Source organism: Scedosporium apiospermum (genome assembly GCF_000732125.1).
Source record: "Scedosporium apiospermum strain IHEM 14462 chromosome Unknown SEQ_SAPIO_0110, whole genome shotgun sequence".
Classification (NCBI taxonomy): domain Eukaryota; kingdom Fungi; phylum Ascomycota; class Sordariomycetes; order Microascales; family Microascaceae; genus Scedosporium; species Scedosporium apiospermum.
The window spans coordinates 2,628,252-2,654,126 of NW_015971811.1; the positions used below are offsets into that span (position 1 = coordinate 2,628,252).

The following is a 25,875-nucleotide window of genomic DNA, read 5'->3' on the forward strand; positions in this document are numbered from 1 at the left end:
TTGTTGAAGTCCTAGTCGCTTGGCTGGCTCGAATTGATGAAACATCGCATTTCAAATACGCCTACTTCTACTCGTGAGACACATGTGATTGTTTGATTTTATGCATGACGTAGGGCCCGAAAGGCGGGTTTAATCGGTTCCTGAGATCGTTAAGCCCGAGTGAGACAAGGTTGTGTGAATCGTTCCCCAATTGGATGTAGGACAAGGTGCCATGTTGATGGTGAGTTGAGATTATGTCCATGTCTCTTCGGTCTCGTTATATCCTATGACATTGAAGTCGATGTTTAGACTACGGAGCATGGCTCCCATGGTGTATTCCTGCTGTATGAAGAAGCACTGTTAGTATTCTAGTTAAGATAGTTAAGAGTGAGAGCGAGGCGGAGAGTTTTCCTCCGTTCTTATCTAGACTTACATTTTCGTCTTCCTTTTCAGTCTCCTCCTCGCGGTTTTCATCTTCGGTCTCGGAGAGGGATTCGTAGCCATGATCCAGGTTCTCTTTGCTGGTCGAAGACCTCTGCAGCTCATGCTCCTCACGGTCCAGGAATTCGGCATGCCGCCTCTTCATGCCACGAAGCCCGCCCATACTATACAACCATCGTAAGCAGGATCCTCTCAACCACCAGCATTTTCTGGTATCCAAAAAGATCGATCAGAGCAAACAGTCAACACACATGCACAACTCACCTCTGAACCCGTAACCTCGAGGCCTCATATAACTCTTCAGCAGCCTGTTGAGCTGCAGCCTTCCACTTTTCAAATAGTCCATCCAACTCACCGCCGGGCGATTCTTTACAAGACGCCGCCTTAGAGACGGGGTCTATATTCTCCAGGCGGGAAATTTCCTGCTCGATCCTGCGGTTCTCGTCCTCCATCTCACGCCGGCGTTCCCTCCAGCTAAAACTCGGCACCTCTTCCGTGCCGGCATCCCGACCCTTACCCCTCCCGGCACTTTGAGACCCTGTCTCCGAAGAACGTGCTCGCTTTGCCCCACTGGCTACGCGTTCCTTGAGCGGGGTCGTTTCTCGTTCGGGAGTCGTCGCAGGGTCTGGCGCTGGGGCTGGGGCTGAGGCGTTGGATCTCCCGCGGACGAGGGGCGAGCGAAAGGGGCGGCGGAGGGTTGCGTTTGCGGATTCGATGCGGCGGCGTTTGGAGGTTGGGGTGTTCATTGGGGAGGTATTGGGATTGGAGAAGTGTCTTGCATTGATGTGGTGGTGATGGGTGATATCAGCATTGATGGCTCACATTTTTTTATGAGTGTGAGGCCAAGTTTCTTGAGAGGCGAAGTTCATGTTTCTATCATCTCGATAAAGATGAATAATAATATTTATTCGAGCTTGAATAATAATTACCTTGGATTCCAGGAGAGATTCAGATTCACAAACAGCAGTCTGTGGATAGTCCATCTTCATAATAATCGGATTCTAGTTAGACACAGCACTATCCGCTCATCATTTGCTTCAAGTTGTCAACGCCGATCTGGGATACTGGAACACACTGGGATACCTCACGGCCCTGGACGCTTGATCAAGAAAAAGAGAAGAGCAGCACAGATCACCTCTTCATCCATGTCCAGGTTCGCCAATCCTCGTCTCGTTTATCATCTCCGCAACCACTGATCATCCCACCTCTCACCAAATTTCCCCAGCAGCCCGGCCCAACCTCTCTGTAGTAAAAGAAAATGAAAGGCAGAAATCCCCAATAATATTCATACCAACCCCCTGCCCACATCCCTCCAGGCCCTCGTAGGTCTACATCGGGGGTATCACCGGTGACCACAGCCTCCCGGAAAATCCACTCCCGTTCCCGCCCCCCCCAAAAGGAACAAAGAACAAAAGAGTTGAGCGAGAGAGTTAGGAAAAGAACGGCCACGCGGCTCCGGCAATGTTGAAACGCGAGATGCCACACCACACCACACCACAAACACACTCACTCACTCCCACCCTCTTTCCTCGTCGCCAAGACCCGCAACACCTCAAACAACCATTTGATGCCTCCTGTCCCACCTCTCCTCTCCTCTCTCTCCCTTTCAATCAGTAAATTCTTCATTCAGCCATCTTCAACCTTTTTCATTCCTGTAATATTATTTTAATTCCATAAACTTGGTCGCCTTCAAAGAAAGCCAGACCCGTACGGCCGGACCTACGAATAACCTCACAATTTCTCGATTCCTCTCCTCTGAAGCCGACAACCTCACCCTCTAATAACTCAAAACAACGTCCTTCCACATCCCAAAACAAACCATGGAAAACATCAACCTCCTCCCCCGCCAAAACCCCCCCGACAACCCAGACACCATCCCCGACGGCTGGGTAGTAGACGACGACGGCGTCGCCCGCCCCTGGTGGTACTCCCGCGAAGGCTACATCGTCAAGTGGTCCGTCTTCTTCGGCATCGTCTTCCTCGTCGGCCTGTACCTGCTGCTGGGCTACCTGCACGCCAAGGCCCGCGTGCGGAAGGGTCTCGTTCCTCTCTACTATCACCGCGTACGTTTACTTTCAAGAGAAGAAGAAGAAGAAGAAGAAGAAAACAATGAAAAGGAAGGAAACTAACAAAGAGGAAATGCAAACAGTGGCTCGTCAGCAAATCCGAACTCGCCTCCGTAGACCCCCTCTACGCCTACCCGCAATCCACCTTCCGCCCCTACTATCCCCCTCCCCCCCAATACTCCATGTATCCCGTCGCTCCGCCCCCCGTTTACGAACCACCCGCCGGAGCCACCAAGACCGATCCGTCGCAGTCCTTCCCCGCCGACGTCGAGGCCGGTCAGAGGCCCGTTAGCGGGTTTGCGCCGCCACCTGGTCCTCCACCTCCGCCGGCGGCTGGGCGTCAAGGGGCCGTAGCTAAGTTGCTTTCGAGAGTGAGGGGTCGGTAGGGGTCTTTTTTGCTTTTAGATTTATCTCTGGTTTTGTTGGATTATGATTGTGATGATCAGTTCGTGCTGTCAAGTATATATGGGATGGGCCTGGTGTCTTAGATCGTACATATCTACCCTTTTGAAAAGGAATTCGGGGCGTTGATGGCGTCTTTGTAATTTCTATTCGACTTATACATATCAAATCTCATGTCGATTCTCTCTGGATCAGAAAGTATTCAAACGTTTGCAAACTCGCAGTTGGTATCGGTATCCTATCCATCGCATCCTATCTCTAAAAGGAAATCAGGGTATATCTAACAAAACTCAACAAATCTCTCCCAAAAAAAAAAAAAAAAAAGGAAAATGAATTGGTCAACCCAAATTCGAAGGTCCCGCCCTACCGGATCCCTCCTCATCAATTCCCAAACTCATCTCCAGCGCCCTCTTTAGTTCCTCGTCATCATCATCATCCTCCCCATCTTCTTCTTCCTTCTTCGGTTCCTCCTTCATCTTCCCCTTCTCCTTCGCCTTCAACTTCCGAAACTCCTCCTCAGCAAGGCTCTGCTTCCGCACAAACTCAAGAATAATCTCCTCCTCTGTCCTGGCCACCGCCGCCCGGTTCGCCTCCTCCTGGTGCGCCGCCTTGGACTCCTCGATGGCTCGTCGGAGCATCTCTTCTTCTTCGGCGTGCGCGTCCGTATGTTGCGCCGCTGCCTCCTTAGACGCCTCGATGGCCTTCTTCAGCTCTTCGTCGTCGTCCTCCTGCGGCGGCTGCTCCGAAACGTTCGTCTTGGACTCTTCGATCGCCTTCTTGAGGTCTTCATCGTCCGAGGTTTCTTCTCCGTGAACCGACAGGTCTGTCTTCGATCTCTCGAGAACTCGTCTCAGCTCCTCGTCCTCACTATCACTCACTCCATGACCGTCATGAACGCCCTCGGTAAATCCGGCCGCATGAATCGCCATACTCTGCTGGATCGCCTTCTCAATAAGCGCCTGATACTCCTCATCCGTAATCTCGAGATCCGCCTCCTCCGGATCCGTCGTCCCGGATGGGCCCTCGGGCCGCTTTACACCCACCATTTGCGGATTCGGCAGGGGGCCGCCACGTCTCTGGAACTCCGACACGCTGGCGCGCACCGCCCGCTCGACCATGAGATCCTCCTCCGGATCGCCTCGCGACGTCTCGCGGATCGACGCCTGGATGGCCCTCTCGAACTCTTCGTCGTGGTTGGGGTGGTGGTCAAGGTCTGCCTCGATGTGGTTCCGCCGCCATGCCTGCTTACCCTTCAGCAGTCTCTTGCCATGCACGTCGAAGTGGCCGATCGACTCGTTGCCGAACTTGGGCGAGAGGAGTGCCGCGACGTCGGCGTGGAGGTGATGGTGATGCTCGTGGTGGTGGCGATCGAACGCTGCGCGGTCCATGGCGTTCTCACCTCCTTGGGATTGTGAATCCTGGGCTTCTCTGGCTTCCTTCGCTTCCTTGAGCTTGCGCTGGTACAGTTCCTTGAGGTCATACTTGGCGTTCCTCCACGCCGCCAAAACCTCCGCCTTCTCCTCCCTAGTCGCCGCCTCGAAGGCCTCCGCTCCCTGGATCATGCGAGAGCTGATGATATAATTTTGCATGCTCTTCGCGAATCGGTTCTTCATCGCCACATATGCGCCCTGCATCGTGTACGCGGGAAGAGACCAAAGAGCTACACACCCGTTAGCAATGATACAAATAGCAATAGTCCACACCTGCCGAGAGGACGGCAACATCACGCCAAATCGACCGGCAGAGTAGTCGTAATCGCTTACCGGCAGCAGGCTTCACGAGAAAACCGCTAACACCTTTGCCAACCCCCTTCACAAAGCCCATTCCCCCTTCCTTCTCGGCGCCCTTCATAGGCTGCGTAACTAGCCCAGAGAGCCCATCATACAAACCTAGGCCAAACTCTTTACCCGCCACCTTGAACCCGCTAGCCAAGCCAGTAACCTTCTCCGTCGGTCGGACGGTGTCGTCGTTGTACAACTTCGGCACATTCCTAAAACCCTTGGCGAGACCGAGGCAAAAGTTCATGGGCGACTTAACGCCCGTAGTCACGATCCTGCGGACGCTGGTGCTGGCACCGCGCAAGTCCTCGATGTTGACGCCCCGGTAAGGGTTCTCGTCGTGGGACGACTGAGGCCGGCCGTACGGACTTGTGCTCCGTCCACGCAAGAGCGGACTGCTGGGGAAACGGAGAGGGGAGCGGGAAGATTGCCCCGCCGAGCTCTCGCTTGTCGGGTCACTAGTCACGGTGACCAGGGGGGTCATAAGGCTAGACGCCGTTCTATCCGGAGTTGTAGGCGATGGGTGTCCCTCCCTCAGTCCAGTTCCCGCAGTTGTTGGTCTACTAGCTGATTCTAGCTGGGAGATATCAGTGGCATAAGCAGGGAAATCAGCGGACCCGGCGCCACGCAGCCCACTTTGCTCAGATGGAAGGCCTGGCATATCCCCGGGTAACTCAACCCGCGGCTGCAGCTTTCCAGGAAAAGGACTTGGCAGTTCAACATATCCCGGGACAACCGACTCCGCAGTAGTAGTGGCTGTCGAGGGCGCGGTGACCAAGGTACCACTACTCATGTCCACCGACTTCCCCGGCCGCCCATGCGACGATCCAGACGAGCTCCCTGTATCCTTCGATTCCTTCGAGGATTGGAAGATGCCACGAGGGAAATCGGCGACGGCCAGAGCAAGCTCGCCTATATCCATGAGGAGCGATGAAGTAACGGCGGATATGGGATCCCAGGGCTGGCCTTCGGTGTTGTATTCTCGTGGCCGCCATAGCTTTAAGTCGGAGTATTGAATAATGCGTTCTCGCACGAGCATCTCTGCCGCGAAAGGACTGAGAATAACCTTTGTCCGCCTCACCCTCCAAGCTGCCACTCGAGTCGGCACTAGTGAACAACGTATCGTCTTGAGGTCAAGTTGATCATGGAAACTCTTTCCACCGAGATCAGCACCCTTTTCTTCGCGGATCTTTTCGCCTAGAGAGCGGGCCTTGTCCGCCGTCTCAGGCTTCAGTGCCGTTGTGATAGCCGCAGCAAGCTTCTCGGCAGTCAGGTCCTTGTAAGGTACGGGCTCTGGACCTGCACCGGCTCGCGCAATCATGGCACCCCAGAATGGTTGGTCTCCAAAAAATGGCACGACGACCGTAGGCTTGCCGGCGTAGATACCCGCCGCCGATGTACCAGCACCACCGTGGTGGACGACGCAGGAAACGTGCTTGAAAAGCCAATCATGGGGACAGTTGCCAATCATGTACACTCCCTCGGGGATTCCGACGTCATCCGCGCCAAGTCCTCCCCATCCCTTGGACACGAGAGCCCTGACACCAGCTAGGTGGATGGCGTCGAAAATGAGACGAGTTAGTGCGTTGGGATCGTCAACAACGATGGAGCCGAAGCCGATGTAAACGGGCGGCGAGCCGGCCTCTAGAAACTCTACGAGAGACGGGTCCGGAGTATACGCGTTGGCGAGATTGAGGAAAAAGAAGCCGGAGATATCGATATTTCGTTGCCAATCATTGGGTTTGGGGATGAGAGCCGGAGACCTGCAGGGTTTAGTACTTCGTCTGAGAGGGGGGCGCCTTCATAGCTACTAGTGATGTGCTTACCAGCAGTATGTATAAGGAATTTGCAGTCTTGTAAGAAGGCCAGGAGCCCAAATTAACGATAGGATTTCAAGATCAAGAACAGTGGTTCGGAATCGATTGATAACATCTCCCAGGCCCTGCCAGGTCATCATCTCAACCAGGGCGTAGGATACATAGTTAGTCATGACATCGTCAGTATTTGAAGACTGAATGTTAGCCAGCGGATGTGGGAAGGCGCGAGTTGGTGACCAAGGCATACTGCAAGACATGCATTAGCATCGGAAACTCCTTAGTCCCCGGAAACACTTGGAATTGTCCTTACGTGAACATCAAGTGCAGCGGAATACCAAGCTTCTCCGCAATGTGAATATGCGCAAAGCTCGGGGGGTTAGCAATAATAGCGTCAGCAATAAAAGGACTTTCCCTCGGATCCCCAGGAAGCGTAACCTCATCATAATTCATCTCCAAGCCCTTCCTATGTGCCGGCATCGCCGGCCCCAGCCCGTTTCCAGGCTCGATGCATGACCGCCAACAGCCCATGAGAATCTCCTGCATTCCCCTCCTCCTCTTGCTCACCTCTCCCGACTTTAACGCATCGAGGCCGGGCATCAGGCCGGGGTTCTTGACCATAAAGGCCATGAGCTCAGCGGGGTCACCTCCGATGTTGAAGAACTCGAGGCCGTTTTCTTCGACAAAGGTCTGGAAGGTGGCGTGGGTGGCAAGGCGGACGCGGTGTCCGTAGGTATCTTTGAGGACTTTGCCTAGGGCGACGAAGGGCTGGACGTCACCGCGTGATCCGACGATCTGGATGACGACGTTGAGTCTAGGCGGCGGAGTTTGGCCGGGCTGACCACCGAGAGTCGGCGGAATGTAGGCCGGCGTGGTGGGTGCTTGGGGGAGCGCGGCTGCTACTGCTGCGTCCGCGGCGACTTGGGCTCGGAGGGTGTGGCCGAGCAACTCGGCAAACTTCCCACTTTTCTGATTGATGTTGATGTTGACACGACCGTCGTCTATGCCGGAACAAAGCAGGACCGTCACGTTAGCAATTTCCGGTTTCTTTGTAAGGCATAGCCCAGCTTATACCAGGCCATCCAATTATCTCGGACAGTCGGGCCTAAGAAGAACTGGGGTTTGGGCTGGCCAAGACAAGTCATACCGGTAACATTCGCTCCAGCTTCAAACCCAGGCTGAGAAAACTGCAACTGATCATGCAGCTCCCCATAAGGCGGGGGAGCATCCCTCGCCGCCTCCAGATCAGGCATGTTAAACCCATCAGACACCAGCGCCGCCTGGACATCCATGCTAACCCTCGTCGGCGGAGGTGCGTCCCAAGGCACTTCCGCCTGCTCTCCACGATTTTGAGTCATGGTTTCGGGGTTGGTTGCTGTTCGGAGAGCTAAGCTCCCCTCACAGACGAAGAGATCGAAAGCTGCACGGGTGAGCGGGAGGGGCTACACGCTTTAAGTTGTCGATAATGTTGAGGACAAGCTTTAGGTAGGGCTGGACCTGGAAATATATGCGAAATGCGCAGTGGTAGGGCGGAAACAAATCCAGGGATGTTGCACCTCAGGAGAGAAGAAAAAAGGACAGAAGCGGAAAATTAATCGAACAATCCAAGTCCCCAGTCCAAGTTTGAAATACGGACAATACGCGGATGAGGGAAAACGAGGTGCCTGAAAGCTTCCATTTGTACCAAAGTCGTTTACAGTCTCACTACATAAGATCCCCGTCTTTGGTGGGGCACAAGGATCGGTTTGGTTTGGCGGAGGGGGGGCAAGGCATAGGTTCAAGCGTCGAACTGCAGGCGTTGCTGCGGTCGGTCCATGACGTTTTCATCCTAGCACGCCAGCCCTCCAGTAAGGTTCCGGGAGGTCACTGCCAGGGAGCAGGTAACAAGGCACCAGCATTATCGGTGTTTAGCTTGCCCCTGTTTATTGGCTAGAGTGTGGCTGACGATCCAGACCATCGATCAATCGACGACTCGGATCGGCCATGTTACCCTCTTGAGCGTGGGAGTTTCCCTGATCGCCTGTTACTCGATGCGAAGAATACGCGAGGCGCTGTGAATGTCCACGGGCTGTAGTCAATGATATCAAGGAATCCAATGAATACCTTTAACCGTTATGCCCAAAATCCTCCCTAAGAAATACATCGAACCTCGGGCCTCCTACCTAGCTGTATCCACAAGAGCTCAAGCGCCTTTCAAAGTTCCCCATTCATTTGATTGATGCCCCGTCTGTGGAGCCCTAAAGTCCGATTTAGGGGGCCCCGAAGAGCCTCACGCCCTTCAAGTGTGTCCTATATATAGAAATTGATCGATCTGATAGACTCGAACCTCGGGTTGAGCGTCGATGCCTCGAATCACACGCGTAATGGCGCCAGGTACAATATCGTGCTTGGATAACTTGCGGGCCGGGCCCATCCGAGTCTATGCTTGGCTCGTTGTTTCGATTCGCTCTCTGCATTGGGATATATCAAACGACGGTGGCAGTGTCGATGGAGGCACATTGACAACCGGGGAACGTTGATCAATTCAATCGAACAAATGATGTTAACCATCTTACCCCCAAAAATCAGTAGACAGAACTGACTTCCGCTCCAAGGACGACTTATTTCCAACCAAATCAAAATAAAATAAAATAAAAAATAATAATCATCATAGCGGCATCGATAGGAGGCCTAGAACCGAGACTACCATTTCATGTATTGTACATAGCCCCATAATCAGCCTCGGGCTACCAACAATCACCACACCTCACGGACGCGGCCACGCGGCCACGCGTCCACTGCATACGGCCACAAGTCCAGCGGCCCCGATGCGTCGTTGTATTTTTCGTTTTGTTTTGTGTGTTCCCCATTATCCTTGTTTCCCCAAAGATGAAAACGCCGATTCGTGCCCGCTGATATATCGAAGTATATGGAGTTTTTCGAGCCCGTGCCGTAAGTCCGGTCGCACTCATCCCCCCCCCTGACTACTGCTCCTGTCGTTCGCGCCAACAAGTACCGATGTTTAGGCAAGTTTAGCTGGAGAACTTGCGGGTGATCTTGGCAATGACTACGGGCCGGACGAGTTAGCGAAAGAAGCGATATACGCACAATTGAAGAAAGACAACTTACTGTGCAGAGCGACAACGCTGAAGATGAAGACCAAGGACAGAACCAAGACGACGACGGGATCAACCTTGAGGCCAGGAGACTCATCGGTATACAGCCCTACCCAACCCTAATGTTAGCAAATACCTTTGCGTATTCCTCTCCGAAATCTCTCTACCAATCTTCGTTGGCATATAAAAAGAAGGTAGGACATACTCAGCATGGTGCTGCTGCTGCCACCAGCGCCCGCCGCACGAGTGCTGCTAGGGCGCGCATTTGCAATCTTCTCCTTCTGGTCGGCAGCCGCCCTTCGACGGATAACGGTCCTAGGACCACCGGGAACCGAGGGCGAGGCGGGTCGGACGCTGGAGCCGGTGGCGGCGCCGGTGGGAGACGAAGCACGGGGAGAAGACTATTTGTTTAGCAAGCCGGCAGAGTTAGCTTCCAACCATCTTTAAGGACATCATCCGTATGTTTTCCATCTAGATTAATAGATATCGACGAATGCGATTCGCGTCACACGGGGGGCTTGCCCGATTCGAACTTACCATCTTGAAAGAAAAAAAGGGGGGTATTAAAAGGAACGAGGAATTATAACAACGGAAGAAATTAGATCTGAGATCGCTGCAGGATGCTCAGGTCCAAGATCGAAAAATGACAGAATGGAAAAGAAAGGAGACGAGGTCGGGTTGCTGGTCGTTGATGTCGTTGGAAGGGGTGAAGTATCAATTGATCACTGGGAAGGGAGAATGGTTGATGGCTGGCAAAATCCACAGTTGAGGCCACGCTGCATCACGCTGGGAGCTCCTAGGACGGAATTTGCCGTCTTTGTATCTTGACAAAGGTCATTGTGACCCTTTTAGGAGAGCAATTTCAAATAGTCCGAGGATTTGCCGACAGCAAGAATAGAACAGGGGTAAGCTAGAATTGGCAAGCTCGTTTGGTGTTAAGGTTTGGAGCATTTGTTTGATGCTATCTTGGCCAAACACACTTCCTCAAGAGAAACAAAAACCATCCCAAGTTAACTTCGCTTGAGGATATCATCACGGCTGACCTAGGGAAAGAATCTAGTTTACATCATCCCCCTATCTTCAGCTTCATCGAATCCTAATATCTCTCATGGCACCATGGCACATCATACACTTGAGTAGCTTAGAATCTTAGTATATTTTAGTCTAGCTCTCCATCGCTCTCAACTCCAAGCACACAATCATATTTTGCCGTTTGTTAAGCACGAAATACCAAACAGAGAAATAAAACATGAAAAAGAAAAGGATTCCCTCCAAACATACAAACTCTCTCCTCTTCTTCGCTCATTGGGGCTCCATGTTTCCTGCTCGCAAAAAGAAAAGAGAAGAAAAAAGATATGCTGTGCAAGTAGGCGGGAAAGGGTATTATGTGGATGAAATTTTTGAACAGACGAGAAAAATGAAAAAAAAAGAAAAGAAAAAGAAAAAGAAAGGAAATAGCGAAAAGAGAGAATTGGGGTGAAGGGTCGGAAGAAAATACAGACATGAGACGGAGGCCGCCAGGGTTGTTAAGACAAAGGAAAACTAAGTGTGTGGTGTAAGATGGTAGAATGGAAAGACGGCCGGATGGTTCGCGGCTCAATCCATCTCACGAGTGCCATATATCGTGAGATATCAAGTAATGTCTCGTCAAGGGCAATGTCGCAGGGTTCGTCCAGGCTAAACTCTTCCTAGGGCAGGAGAACTGCGCATACGTGGATAGGTCCTCCGCCAGGACGAGAACGCTGGAGGAGCTTTTATAGAACTCATGGCTCGGCGCCTGAATAGCTAGTGGGCTGCCCAGCCAATGTCTACCCGCCATCGCAGAACCACGTAGTATCGCATCCTGTTTGGTCCCCAGAAGAAGTTGTCCCCAGAAAGGAACTATAAAAGCCGCCTTAGGACCCAGTCCGTTTTCGTAAAAGAAAAAAAAAGCATCTCCAGGGCTATATCTTTCCTCGCCATACTTAAAAGAAAATCCCACTCGTGGTGCTGTTCACAGATAGCTGTCAGAGACAATCCAGACTAGCGGTCGTCCCTTGCGCACAGCTCAAATATATAGACATTAAGACAACGTGTGTCTACATTTCGGAATCAAAGCTTTCAACCAAAACGCCTCTCGCTATGATCGGGGAGCCAATGATAAGAACTTTTGTTTTCTTTCTGTTGGCGAGGAACTGCGCCGAACTGTGGTATCAAAGATATGCCGTAGTAACAAAACGAGAAAAATATAGTGTGCTCTTAGAGAGTAACGTCGAGAACGAGGCTGACATCCCTGACGTTGGGTCCGGCTAGATCTTCGAGGACGGGGATAAGGTCCAAAAGCTCATTATCGTGCGCATCCGAGAACCAGCTACTTATCGGCAGGGCGTGCTGTGGGTGGAATATATAAGAAGTGGGAGAATTGTCGATGATAATGGTATCTTTTAGGTCCCTTCCAACTTGCGACAAATCTTTGACGTAGTTGCCTTGGTGGTTATAGCAGGATTCGCGGAAAAGTCGGTGGTGAACAACGTTGTGGATATCGAGTTGATCCAAGAGAGGGTCGCCATACTGTCGTTCTAGCAGTTAGATAACTGGCTTACGCGTCGAGGGCACGGGGTTGATGCGAGGTTCATCGAGGAATACACATACCTTGGAGACAGAAGCCGTGAAAACGACAACTTCGTAGAGTTCTCCTACCCTCTTCATGAACTCATCTACACCAGGTCGCTTGATGACATAGACGTTGTGGTAATTGCCCTCAATCTCTACTGGGATCGTGAAGTCGGCTTGATGTAGGATCTGGGAAGGGAAAAGAAGAAAAGGTTAGCCACAACCAACTACGACCATGAGAACCTTGACAGGCGTTGACATACCTTGAAGGAGCTGTGGACAAGAGTTTCATCGAGGTCGAGTACCAGGCATTTCCTTCCTTTGTGCTCGGGCCGAATGGGTGGTAATAACGAGATTTGCTGGTGCTCTGGAGCGAAATCAGATGACTCGGAAAGATCGTGGACGGGAGCTGTAGTGGAGGGACTGGGTCCGGGAGGCGGCGGTGGTATTTGTGACACGGGTTCGTCGGTGTTGGGCTCTTGCCTGATTTCTTCTTCCTCTTGTTGTTGCTGCTGCTGCTGCTGTTCCTGTTGGGGCAACTGATCATCGTGCTGCTCTTGATGTTGCGGTTGAGGTTCCTCAATGTCAGCATCAGCCATCTTGATATCACCCTCCTCATCCTTCGTATCACTAGGCACGGTTGAATCTGGCGCGACGGGTGCCTCTTTTATCGATCCGTTGTTCGGTGGTTGGATCTGGACTGAGGGTGGAGGAATAATGGATTGCTTGGACTCCCTCTCGGGTCGCTCTCCGCCTACGGTAGACTGATCGTGTGTGCTCGTGTTAGAAGCCCTCTTATCCTTCGCCGCGGAGTCCTTTCTTGGCGCGTCGGTCGTCGCTGGAGCCTTCTCGTTCAGCCGAGACTTGTTGACATTCACCGTCGGCTGTTGGTCGGGGGGAGTGTGGGCTGTCGGGCGCGAAGATGATCCCGGCCGGTTTGGCAGCTTGTCGAGTTTGTGGACGTTCTCTTCGCTCCCCTCACCGTTGTTCGTCGAATCTGGGACGCCACCACAACAGCCTAGAAGGGACAGGAGGCCGCCGCTCTTCTTCTTTTTGTGGGGTGCCGCGGCGGGCGAGCTGGGCTGAGAATTAATGGGAGTAGATGCAGGCTCTGTGTCAGCACCAGACCGACGACTGGAGGCGCTTCCGTTGCGTTGTCGGCTCCGCATGCTTGCTGATTCTTTGGAGAGATCTCCGAGGCTCTGGCGTGAATCGTTGGCCGTGGCGCCGCTCAATCCGGAAGCCGTCGGCGAAGACTGGTGTCTCTGGGAAGATGTCCTGGATGGCACGTGTAGCAATGCTCTTCCTTTACCAGTCGTTTGCTGTGTGTTTTGATCGGTTGCAAGGGGCTCTGTCTCCTGAGGCATATCGCTCAATGTTGCTGGAGAGAGCAATCACGCTTCGTCGCGGTGAACTAATAAAGACTCCGACCGATTAAATTAGCATCAAAGCGTCCGACAAATATCGACGATGCCAATAGATGATCGGAATGGCGCGGTTTTTAAGCTCGAATGTAAGGCATGAATGGTGTTTGTCACGCGGGTACTAATGCGCCAACTCTGGCAATACTGGTAGCCGCTGAAGTGAACTGCGGCGTGGAGGTACTTCGCAACGACCAAGGAGCGCGCAAAATACGTGCCCGACGTTCGACGTGCTCGAAAAGGGTCGAAGCTCGGATAGGTGAAAAGAAGAAAATGAAGAATGCCCACAATTAAGCAATGGCCAAAATAATGTCGCAGGACGGCTTGGGGCGAAACTAAGGCGACAAAAGGGGTGGTTTTGGGGGGAAAACGGAAAGTAGGAAAGGGAAGGCTCACCTCTTCACGTAATTTGGACAATTTACCAAGATCGTCCAACCCCCTAAACGCCGGCTAGCCTTGAGCCAAAAGTGGCTGGTCGCGACGTGGATTCCAATCCGATGGGGTAAGAGAAAAAAAAAATGCGAAAAAGTTGAAAAATAGAAGTCCGCGCAGGCTTGTTCAATGGTAAAGAAATGAGCGAAGTGTCAATTTGTCGGGGCTTCGTGCATTCGACAATCGTATCGTGCCCGGTTTCCGACGCGCGGAATATATGAGGCCGGCAAGGCGAGAGGCGGTGGTGTGTCGGGCTCCAGTGCAGACAGTGCAGCGCACCAACAAACAGGCCAGGCCAAGCCTAGAGTATCGAAAGAGAGCAACGAGAACGAAAGGAGCTGGTCTGCGAGTAAAACGACGCGATCCCCGCACTTTCAAAGGAGTGACGACGTGAGACTCGTGGGGTTTGGCCAGCGATTGAGGCTGGATGAAGGGTTTATGGGGAAGAGGAGAAATGTCTCGGGAGAATGCTGGAGCGCGATGCTGAGGTTTGTACACATTTGAGTATGGCAGGTTCAGAAGGGGATTGGGAGAACATTAAGCATAGAAGTGAAGGGCGGGAGAGGATGTGAGTGGACGTATCAGAGGCTGAGGAAGCGAGATGACTATCCTTCTTGGGGAGTGGTCGGCAAGGGGTCTTACCTTCCTGCGCAGTATGGGCAGTGTCCCGCCCAGAGCAGGTGAGGAAGGCGCTTGAGCGAGGGCGGACCGAACGGGAACGGGGAATGGGGAATTGGGGGGAAGCTGGAACGCTGGAACGCTGGAACGCAAGACCGACTCTCACTCTGGCAGCTGCTAGAGGACCACAATTGATTGCACGATCAATTTGATGAAGCTATTGAATGAGAGTGGATAGATCCTGCCACTAAAGTTGGTCGAATGCTTGGGCGGCTTGAGCAGTGGGCACTAGTGAGAGCCACTTCAAGCATCAATCATTACCTCGTAGAAGTTTATACAGTGCGAGGCGGGTGCAATTACTTGGCAAGAAGATGACAACTGTTAATTGTAAAGCCAGTGAACAATTGAATCGCGGACAGTGTAGACACAAAGTAGTCTACACGATGTACAATCGAGCGGTTTGGCCCACGCAAATCACCGCAAATCGTCGGTCGGTGAGCCTGTTGTACCAAGCTTTGATTGATCGATCTTATCCACAGGACAAGTGGGAACTCGCTCGAGTACCTTCGTCTCCATTCGCCGCCGCCAGAAGCTCTTGTTCCCTCCGGCTCGAGCAACTCTACTTGTAGGTTCGTGATCGATGTCGCTCTCCCTTCGTTTGACCCATTCGTGTAATAAATGCATATATTGATCAACAAGAGTGGGTGAGTGGCAAGACAGGTTTGTTTTCCCTCCCTACTCATTTGTACTGTCTGGATCTGTGGAATATGAAAGCCATTCATAATTCAGCTCACCCAGCGAAGCACTTCACAAGTTCACATTACAATTTTCATCGCAGCAAATTTGGCTTCCTCCAAAGTATACATTGCACAGTCTGACAGCAGCTTGGATGAGTTCGGTGGGCAAAGTATACAAAGTACCTTGGCAAGATGGACCTGTCCCCCAATCATACCCACCTTTCTCTGGTCTGGTCCGGGGAGCGCACTGATCATCCCTAGTCCCTGTCGCCCACAGCAATCCCAGGTTCACCATGACTTGAGATTAGCTTAAAGTCCGGATACCACTGCACGACACCACATTCTGAACACTACGAAGGACCGAGTCCAATTACAAGTACAAAGTCTGCACAAGAGCCAGGTAATAGTGTACATCCAATGTTAACACTGTATTGGCCCACTGTCCTCCTCCATTGATGTACGAAGTATCACTCCCGCCAAGATTAAACCCGTCGGTCGCTGCCTACCTCTGTGCAACAGGATAATCCTCAACTGTTCGGCGAAGATTAATTCCACTTCATCATCGGCCGTCGGGATGAGGTAGCACCTTATGCATAGTAAACCACGAAGGTGAGTACTTCCTACAATATTTCTGACCCACTGAGCACCTAGTGTACTTCGTGGTGTACTACTTCGTCCATGTATTTGATTATGCCCCAAAATTGCTCAACCAAGAGACCTTCATTTCCCACGTTATTAGAGCCGAGGGACCATGAGCATTGTGCATTGTGGAATGGCACCTTGGTGAGCCACATTACGAGCGAGCATTACGCACTGTGTCTTACTTTGCGGGTACCTTCGATCTTTAGCGTTCAACATCAGGGATGATGGTACATGCCAATCTACCAGAATTGGGGTGTACTCGACTCGGCAGGAAGGAAGACAAAGAGACAAACCACAACATCGAGGAACCTCTCGGTATAATGATGGATCCCTACCTTTATTGAACTTCTTCGTACAGACGTTACAGACGTACACCTGAAGAGCCTTACGACAAGTTGTCAGGGATAAGGATCAATGAAAATAGTGTGGTACAATAGTCACATCTAGCAGCCGATGCAAGTCCACCAGCGTGCATAAAATGGCAGCTTCTGGGGCGCTTCCTGGTCCGGCCTAGCTTCCAGGTACTAGCCCGTTTCGCAAGCCGCCGAGCCTCCCTCCACAAATCTCATGCCATCCTCCTCCAAGTTCGTACGAAGGTAGCAGCTGGGAGTGTGGTTGCTATATACAGGACGGATTTACGGAAGTTGGTAGAAATTCCCCGGATTGGAGGCTTGCTGGGGCAAGGGCGGTCATTCTGAAGAAGCTCTGTGGTTGCGCAGGAGCTCGACCTAGCCGAGGGGAGCCCCTCGAAGTACATACTTCGTACATAGTATTATGGTGGACGAAGTACGAGCCATTGATGGTGCTACAGCCTGGTCTGGCTTTACCTTGATCCCCCGTGCTGATCCGGACAGGCTACGTTGCGCGTAGAGAGCCATCCCTGAACAGCAACCTTCGAATTCAGCCTCAGCCACAGCACTTCGCACTGGGTTGATGAGAGCTCCCTGAATTCCCCTACCCCTTGCTAAGCAGTAGCTTCATCTTCATGCTTTGAATAGAAAGTGACTGATGAGATGTTCTAAGTTTGCTGGAGCATGATGGGCTATGCCTGTGACTGGAGACGTGGTAGGTGGGTTATAGTATCTTGATTGGCCATCTTGCCGCCCGTCGCGGTGATGGGTAAGGGTCCCTCAGCAGGTGAGGAGCCACTCAGATCGAGGCTAGCATTTCCCGTCAGGGACCTCAAAGGACGAACTCTGCATGCCAAATGTTCATTGACATTTCGCTCGTCGGTTCCGATCCAGCCCGCTTCCAGCATTGACAGCTGGTTTGATCTCCCAGGAAGATACTGAGGTAGAATGGTAGAATACGTCGCCCTTTTTCACCGGTATCGCGGCCACCAGGAGGCGGGGCACAGCTTTGGGAACCCGCAAGCCGTCTTCACATGCAGCTTGACGACAAACTCCGGGAACCTTCGAAGTAAGGAATCAATCCGTCACTCCTCGACACGACGCTCGACTCCTTTGCACAGGAATACAATGGCCTGTTCAGCTTGACCCAAATGTGTTGATGGACGGATATTCCATTTGAGGAGACGGTCGATTTAGTTGTACTTCGGATGAATCGAGCACCACCCTTTGTATTTCATACGGAGGGGATGTACACCTCGCCCACTGTTAATAGTGTTGCCCTTCTTTCGAACCCCAGATCTCCCAATCTCGACCCCTGGGCTACATTTCGCACATGTGAAATGATGATTGCCCCGCACGTGCCATCGTGGGGGGTCTTGGTCTGGAGAGATTCATTTCGCTCTCGCCATGAGCTTACTTTCGTACTGCATACGGTCGCACTGTCAATGAGGGGATATCGGGTCTCTTCATTTCTTACCTCGTAAATTGTTCGACTTCGTACGAAGTACTTCTAACGTCTAAATTCAAAGGTCCCGCCACCAGTTCCTTCGAAGCAGCCACGTTCCAATTAGCCACCAGCCAATGCTTAGACCCAGGACACTTAGAACACATGGCGGAGTACCACAGTCACGAGTCAGGACTCAGTCACATGGAAACGAGTTTCGTTCTTTTCCCCAGACGATGACTAAGCCGGTATATGGTGCTGGGGAGCCCAAATCTGGGGTACAACCCATGGACAACATTGTTGTCCAGTGGGAAAAGCGCTAACTAAAAATCACTGCCTCGGCCTTGGTCGGTGCCAGAAACGATCACATGTATGATGTAACACTTCTTCGAGTCTAGAACTCTCGCCCATCGTAGCTGCCGTACATAGTTTCCACAGGCACAAGAGGCGGCGATTTCTTCCTAATCATTACCTCGACTATCGCAGTCCTTTCTATCGATATTCTTATTGTTCTTTAATCCGAGAGAGCTCCCCGAGATGCGAATTCGTTAGGAACATGACCATCTAGCCGTCCTCGTCGAAGCCACCCCCGTCAACGACACAACGGCACCTGATTTTCCCCACTGGCGATGACCGTCCAATCCACGCTCCGGCACACCGCTGCCGAAGAAGCAATCGCGGAATTCGTCGACAAGTATACTAAGCGCTTTCGATCCCGCCTAAAGGGCACATCCCGGACCACCCGCTTGCTCGCAGCTCTCGCGCTCGCCGCTTCCATCATCCTCGCCGGTGAGGGCACTAGGCGGAGATGGAAGAGGCGGCGTCTTGAGCGGGAGCAGGGCAAGAAGCTTGTGCGCACTAATTCGTTCCTCTTCAATAAGGACGGCTCCCGAACGATATACGTACCCCACCAGAACGGGACATCCAAGGTCGTCATCCACACGACGAAGCCCCTCACCTTCGAAGCTCATCGACGCCTCTTCTTGAACCCCCCGCGGGTATCCGGCCTTCGAGATGGCACCGTTCCCTCGGCGCAAACTAAGCCTGGCCTCAACTTGGCTTTTCTCCACCAGTTCTTGAGTCTGATGAGCATTATGATACCGCGCTGGACGAGCAAAGAAGCCGGTCTCCTCGTTAGTCACGGCGTCTTTTTGATGCTCCGTACGTACTTGTCTCTAGTGGTCGCTCGGTTAGACGGTGAGATTGTGCGAGACTTGGTTGCGGGTAACGGACGCCGGTTCCTCTGGGGCATAGTCAAGGTAAGCCCATCCATAGCTCCCGCACGCCGGTTAGGGCACTCCATATTGTTCATACTTGGTACTAACCTTGGATTTTACCAATAGTGGTGTGGCCTCGGTAGCTTTGCCTCTTATACCAACGCCATGATCAAGTTCCTAGAGTCCAAGGTATCCATAGCTTTCAGGACTCGCCTCACTCGGTATATTCATGATCTATATCTCAACAATAACCTCAATTACTACAAGCTCCACAACCTGGATGGCGGTGTTGGTCATGGCGCCGACCAATACATTACTCAAGACCTGACACTGTTCTGCGCATCCGCCGCGAACCTCTACTCATCCCTGGGCAAGCCGTTCGTCGATCTCTGTGTCTTCAATTACCAACTATACCGGTCACTGGGGCCTCTCGCCTTGACAGGCTTGACAACCAACTACTTCCTAACCGCCAGCATTCTTCGCCGTCTATCGCCTCCCTTCGGAAAACTAAAGGCAGTTGAGGGTAAAAAGGAGGGCGAATTCAGGAGCCTCCACGCGAGGCTAATCGCGAACGCCGAGGAGGTTGCCTTTTACGGCGGTGCCGACATGGAGAAGCAATTCTTGAACAAGGAATTTAAATCCCTAAAACAGTTTATGGAGGGTATCTACATGCTTAAGATTCGGTACAATATCCTCGAAGACTTCATTCTCAAGTACAGCTGGAGCGCCTACGGATATCTCCTGTCCTCGCTGCCCGTATTTCTCCCTGCATGGGGTGGCCTTGGTGGCGCCATGGAGCTCGCCTCGGGTTCCGACAAGGGAGGCAGGGAGCGCGGTCGTATGAAGGAGTTCATTACGAATAAGCGTCTCATGTTGTCCCTAGCAGATGCGGGTGGCAGGATGATGTACTCCATCAAGGACCTTTCGGAACTAGCTGGCTACACCAGCCGCGTGTATACCTTGATTTCTACCCTTCACAGGGTCCACGCCAACGCCTACTACCTAAGGGGTGGCAACAGCGAACTCTACTCCTTGTCGGACGTCCAAGGCACCGTTCAAAAGGGCTTCGACGGTGTGAGATTTGAACAGGTCCCTATTGTTGCGCCTGGCCTTTGGCCCCAGGGCGGAGACGAGTTGATCGAGTCGCTGTCCATGGTCGTGCGTAGCGGCGAACATCTCCTGGTACGTTGCCCTTGCTTTTTCAATGAATCCCCTAGCATATTTAAGCTAATAACTTATTAGATATCTGGCCCCAACGGTGTCGGAAAATCTGCCATCGCGCGAGTCCTCGCCGGCCTCTGGCCCGTCTATCGAGGCCTCGTCAGCCGCCCCAAGGAGACCGGCCAGGACGGCATCATGTTCCTCCCCCAGCGCCCCTACCTCAGCATCGGCACCCTCCGCGACCAGGTCATCTACCCCGACAACGAGTACGACATGCGCGAGAAGCGCAAGTCTGAGGACGATCTCAAGCATATCCTCGAGGAAGCCCGCCTCGGTTACCTCCCCGACCGCGAGGGCGGTTGGGACACCCGCAAGGAGTGGAAGGACGTCCTCAGCGGTGGCGAGAAGCAGCGCATGGGCTTTGCGCGTCTCCTCTACCATGAGCCCCGCTATGCTGTCGTCGATGAGGGGACTAGCGCCGTATCAAGTGATGTTGAGGGCCTTCTCTACGAGACGTGCAAGGAGAAGGGCATAAGTACGTTCACCCCTAGGCCATCGTCATATCCATCTTCACTTATAAACTAACTGTCTCCTAGCCCTCATCACCATCTCCACTCGTGCCTCCCTCAAGAAGTATCACACCTTCAACCTCACCATCGGCATGGGCGACAACGGCGACGAGTGGGAATTCGAGCGCATCGGCACTGAGCGCGAAAAAATGCAGGTCGAGCGCGAGATCCACGACATTCGTGACCGCCTGGCCAAGGTCGACGAGTGGAAGAAGAGGCACGCCGATATCGAGCGCGAGCTGGCTAGCGTGTGGGTCGAGGGCGGGGAGGCGCCCCTTGCTGCCCCATCGTACGCTGCCGCTACCTCTGACGATGGCGGTGCTGCTGCCAAGGAGGAAGCTGAGGTGGTGGAGAGCGAGTCCGGGGTTACGCCTTCGTATGCCGACGTCAGTAGGGAAGAGGCGGAGGAGGAAGAGGAGTCCGTTGATGAGAAGTTTGAGGAGTCGCTTGAGGAGATTGTAGGGGATGAGAGTATGGAGGCGTTGTAAGAATAGAGGGATCGGCTAAGAGGGCTGTTTTGGTTTTCCGTTTTGCTTAGACGCAGAATGCGGCGCTGGGGGTGTGGTTTCGTGAGTTTGGTGCATTCTCGAACTTGGTGATATAGAAAGCATATACTTGGGTAAGATAAAAATATCGACTCTATTTTATTTCCCATTTGCAAAGGCACCAGTGAAGATTTACCTTGCGCAGTTCTCTCAGAGCCAGGAGAGCAAGAAAGCTTCCACATCGTCCCTCCTCTTACCTCTCACCACACGGGCATCAAGACTACATTCCCAGACCTATCAATACCCGTCCACTCCTACTTTAATAATCTCAAGCTAGGACAATTCAGGTATGCGACAGACTCGACGTGCATCGCAGACGCAGGTTAGCACAGGTTGCACTTATCCATCCGGCTTAGGGAGACGATCTTATTCCCACATGATGCAGCTATGTCCGGGCCATTCTCGTTACAGTTTGGCTTCGTCGGTGACTTTCAAGCTCTAGACCTGGGAACATATAGGTATACCGAGTAGGTGAATTTAGCGAGTATATTAAAAAATTGTTAGTCTCATGCACCTACCGTCTATCAAAGGTTGGTGAAACAAGTCTACGGTTGGCATGCGGTCATCTTCTTCGTCGATAGCTTCGTGAAGGTTACCTTAGCATATTCCACTTAGATCCATATCAACACCTGAAAGACGGTAGACGGGCATACACGATATGCTAATCTTGGCACTGAACCATATCTTCGGTGAGTTTACGAACCACCGTAAAAAGTAACGGGAGGCGAACATTGTAGAGAAGGGTGTTGTTCCTTCACAACTTAGCGTCCAAACGAACGGCAACCCTCTGTGGAACCTCCTCTGGACCCCTAACTCCCTTCAGCTACAAAGCTACACCTGAAGTGTTGCACCTTAAGTAGGGTGGCTTTACAAGGAGAGGGGAGAACACGGTCAACTGCCGGATCCTTCCGTCCCCAAAACCGGCACTTGAACGATGCCCCATTCCGGAACAGAATACTAACCAGCAGGGTGGTAGAGTTCCACATGGCTTTGGAAGCAAAAAGTATACATGCCATTGGACACATTCTTCTCACGTATTCGAACGAATCCTACCAGTAGTAGGAGTAAGTAACAGAGTGGGCAGCGTTGTTGGTGACAGGAGGCGGGAGGCACGGAGAGGTGTGCGGTTTGCTTGGATCACAAGACGCAACATTCCGGTTACCTTGCCCACGGATAGCTGATCCATGCTATTATAAAGTAATAGCGGGACGGACGAGAGGAGGCCCGTTCATTGGAATATTGAGGGCGTTATGGGTGAGAGTGTGGTTAAGGCCGCGTCGTGAGTACTGCATATGGGGAAGCACAATAATTATGTGCGGTAGGTGCATAAAAAGCAAGAGGATTCGGAGACGCAGATTGACGGGCGTTCAGGATAGACGGGCCGTGTTCCAGACCTCCCCTCACACTTTCCTGCATTCCACATCGCTCCGGTCACTTGGAATCGTCCGCCAACCCACCTTTGCTCTCATAGCCATTGCGAAGTAAGAGGCGCTAAAAAAGAGCGCAGGAGGCAGCCAAGTGCGCAGAGGGCCAAAAGCAAGTTAAAACTGTTGATAGAGGTCAAAGCACGGCGGTGAGATTGGAATGCGGGACAGCCCAGTTCTTTCCATGCCGACATGCTTGTTGACAGAGGCGAGGTTTGAGGCGAGATTGTGTCGGCAAACCTCGGCAAAGGGGGCTATTAAATGTTAGCGGAAACAACATCCATATCCCTCAAAGAGTGATCACTCAACTTTCCAATTCGAGCGGCTCTCATCATGGACCTGACACAGTGGTGAATGCGCTGCGCAATGCCTTCGAGAATCCTCGCTCGGCCGCCATAGCAGATGCATTGGTGTGCTCAAGAGTCCAGTGCTCACTTCTTGAAGATGCGATGCTTAAGCAGCGTGTAATAGCGCAAACACTGGCGAATTAGCCGCAGCCCTAGTTTGGAAATAGCCTAAAGTCTTTAGTGTCTGGGGCCTGTGGGCTGTCTCTTGTTGATGTCCCACTTCGCGGCGCAACAACAGCCGGAGTGAAGTGAGTTCGTGACTCGTCTTCAGACTACCAGTTCGATGTTGCTCGGATTGTAGGAGCATCCATAACCTTGACTCGATATAATCCATAGAGAGGGCATCAGTCAGTATGCAGTATGGTAAAACAACGACACCACGGTCAGGGTTAGCCAAACAACAAACAAGAGCTTCACTTTCGAAGAGGCAAAAGCAAATTGACCTCTCGATGGAGGCATATTCCTTCCGAAAGAAGCCAGGATATGACAAAAGTTGCATACATCCGGTATATCCCATATTTGCATGCCTGGGCACGCCCTCCCGCTGATTTGGGCCGCTGACACGGGCATCGGTCGGGTGAAAGGCTTTACGCGATCGCCGAGTCCAGAAACTTCCGCGAAACCGGTGCCGATAAAGGATCGAATTCCGCTCTCTCACCGAGCTTAGTGTGTATCATCTCGGGTCATCCGCTCGGTATTTGCGTAATCGTCTTAAAGCAAGCAACGCATCAGACATCACAGGGCATTATTACTTTGTACTATCAACGGTTGAGATAGTTAGCATAGAGGGCAGCACAGTCCGGGTGGCTGTCAGGGCTCTTTTCCGGGCTTTCTTGTCCCTATCGGCCTTCTCCTCCGTCGTAGAGCGGATCAATCCAAAGCTTCGAAAGCTGGATTGTTGTCATATTTGATCGCACTTGATTGTGCTTGGAATGTTACAAGTTACTTGGATAGTTCCATAACAAGTATGGAAGTAGTTACTCGAGGTTTTGGGATCCCACATGTGCAGTGTGACAGAGGGAAGTAATCGCCATAATGGATTAATGGATGCAGGAGTGTCCTCGCCCTTGAGAGTAATTGAAGTTACCTCCTTCGTCTGCTGTGATGAAGAGGAAAGCACTTTGCAGGAATGGGCATTCGTGACGCAGTTGCACCCAACAACTTAGACGGGTACGTACTTCGTAGTGTGGTGAGCACTATAGTGCACCGGCCCTATTGCCTAGCTTGCAGTAGTCGCACCTGCCATGGTGTGGAGCGATGGTGTGCGATTTGGACAATTGGAAGCGCGAGTTTGAGCGTGTCGGCGGACTTGGGGCTCCACATTGGATCTCTCCAGAAGGCGCGACACGGAATGGAGAATGGAAGCAGAAGGAGGGGAAGGTCGACGGTATTATCCATGCCAATGAGATTCCTTCTAGAGTCCCGTATCTGGAGCACGAGCACAAGTCATACAACGTACACGAAAGAGAAAGAGTGGGGGAGAAGAGGACACAAACTATCAAGTGCTCACTCTTGCTCTTTGCTCTCAACATCAGCTCCTTGGTGGAGCTATGTTGGGGCGTTTCCGTGTCTCGGGGCTTCTTCCTGCGATGCCCCCTCCCTTGACTCCCGTTTCTGCCGGCCGCCTCATCAATTGATCAAATCTCATTCGATCACTCAGTGCTGGCTGCTGCTGTTGCCTTGCATTCCATCTGCTGACCGACCACTTCTAAATAGCTTGAAAGCGGATGTTTTATAAGTGTGCCCATCCGCCGACCACTTACAAAATTGCCCGCCGTCTCGGAACCACTATCGGCGGCATCGGAGAAAATGGTCCCAAACTGCCAGAGAGGTGTGCTGGTACCACTGGTGGAACACGAAGGAAGGAACTCGCACCAAATAGCGGCCCCTCTTCTCATCTTGGATCAATCCCAACTCGATTCATCCCTGATGAGGGACCACTTCGCACTAGCCTTGGAGCCGACTTTAGCTGGCCCTAGCTTGACGTCAACCCCCTTGCACACTGCAATTGCAGGGAAGGTAAAAAAGAAAGAAAAAACTAAGAAATTTTGCCAAAGTTCCGGCGTGTAGCATCGATGGAAGGGTGCGGCCAATTTTCGAGAATAACACCGAACCCCTCCTTTCGTCGTATCCAACTCGACTGAGGTCTCCAGAGCGATGAATATTACCCGGGTAGCCTTTTGCGTCCCAGCAAGAGAATCCGTCTCGCATCATGCAACTATACTTCAGGTATAGTACCTTCTGCACTCTAGGAAGTCCCTAGAGCAACAAGGACTATTAGCCAGGCAAAGAACGACTGCGCCGCATAGTTCCATACGGTTTTATCTTCTCCGTGCGAACAGGCTAGGCATGCAGGCAGGACCTCCTCAAAGGGACGAGCGTCCCTACGAACGGATACTTATCAAAACAGAACTGCCACCGCCCGTCTTGTTCGAAAGACTCGCTCACTTCTGGCTTGTTATCCTAACCCCCCTCGTCCCCACCACCATCCACACTCGTTCTTCCACCTAGCCCGCCCCGCCACCCATCCCACGCTCTGGTGCTGGAGGCGTTGGGATGATGGAGGGGTGTGATTCTCGGGTAGGTAGGGGGAAGGCTAGGTGGGTTGTATTAGATGTCGCAGCACGAGTGGGATGGTTGATAGCTTTCCCGGTTCTATCTTAAAACCCCCTCTTATAAATACACGAAGAGTTCTTCCAAGGCCTGGCTTCACGACCAGTCTTTCCCATTTGCATACATTAATGACCGTGTCCTCAATCTCTTCTACTCGAATCTGATCCTCGTTTCTCCCTCAACTCTTC

At 52.3% G+C, this 25,875-nt stretch overlaps 6 protein-coding genes across 6 annotated transcripts; 2 read left to right on the forward strand and 4 right to left on the reverse strand.

The window, feature by feature from the left end:
* Positions 1 to 231: 231 nt before the first annotated feature.
* Positions 232 to 1,166, reverse strand: SAPIO_CDS7664 (uncharacterized protein; the record flags this gene model as incomplete). Its single annotated transcript, XM_016789478.1, has 3 exons — positions 232 to 321; positions 413 to 584; positions 685 to 1,166. The coding sequence occupies 3 exons, from the start codon at positions 1,164 to 1,166 to the stop codon at positions 232 to 234; spliced, it is 744 nt and encodes a 247-aa protein (XP_016641305.1).
* A 1,074-nt stretch (positions 1,167 to 2,240) lies between these two features.
* SAPIO_CDS7665 (uncharacterized protein) lies at positions 2,241 to 2,872 on the forward strand (the record flags this gene model as incomplete). Its single annotated transcript, XM_016789479.1, has 2 exons — positions 2,241 to 2,483; positions 2,570 to 2,872. 2 exons carry the CDS (start codon positions 2,241 to 2,243, stop codon positions 2,870 to 2,872), a joined length of 546 nt encoding a protein of 181 aa, XP_016641306.1.
* Positions 2,873 to 3,226: 354 nt separating this feature from the next.
* SAPIO_CDS7666 (Glycosyltransferase family 28 domain-containing protein) lies at positions 3,227 to 7,838 on the reverse strand (the record flags this gene model as incomplete). The annotated part of the gene is made up of 5 exons (XM_016789480.1): positions 3,227 to 4,548; positions 4,652 to 6,429; positions 6,493 to 6,729; positions 6,794 to 7,481; positions 7,628 to 7,838. 5 exons carry the CDS (start codon positions 7,836 to 7,838, stop codon positions 3,227 to 3,229), a joined length of 4,236 nt encoding a protein of 1,411 aa, XP_016641307.1.
* Positions 7,839 to 9,491: 1,653 nt separating this feature from the next.
* On the reverse strand, positions 9,492 to 10,115 carry SAPIO_CDS7667 (uncharacterized protein; the record flags this gene model as incomplete). The annotated part of the gene is made up of 4 exons (XM_016789481.1): positions 9,492 to 9,526; positions 9,589 to 9,684; positions 9,781 to 9,976; positions 10,113 to 10,115. 4 exons carry the CDS (start codon positions 10,113 to 10,115, stop codon positions 9,492 to 9,494), a joined length of 330 nt encoding a protein of 109 aa, XP_016641308.1.
* Positions 10,116 to 11,813: 1,698 nt separating this feature from the next.
* On the reverse strand, positions 11,814 to 13,534 carry SAPIO_CDS7668 (Phosphatase PSR1; the record flags this gene model as incomplete). The annotated part of the gene is made up of 3 exons (XM_016789482.1): positions 11,814 to 12,125; positions 12,207 to 12,356; positions 12,431 to 13,534. The coding sequence occupies 3 exons, from the start codon at positions 13,532 to 13,534 to the stop codon at positions 11,814 to 11,816; spliced, it is 1,566 nt and encodes a 521-aa protein (XP_016641309.1).
* A 4,906-nt stretch (positions 13,535 to 18,440) lies between these two features.
* On the forward strand, positions 18,441 to 21,246 carry SAPIO_CDS7669 (uncharacterized protein; the record flags this gene model as incomplete). The annotated part of the gene is made up of 4 exons (XM_016789483.1): positions 18,441 to 19,070; positions 19,155 to 20,210; positions 20,271 to 20,724; positions 20,786 to 21,246. 4 exons carry the CDS (start codon positions 18,441 to 18,443, stop codon positions 21,244 to 21,246), a joined length of 2,601 nt encoding a protein of 866 aa, XP_016641310.1.
* Between the last annotated feature and the right edge of the window lie 4,629 nt (positions 21,247 to 25,875).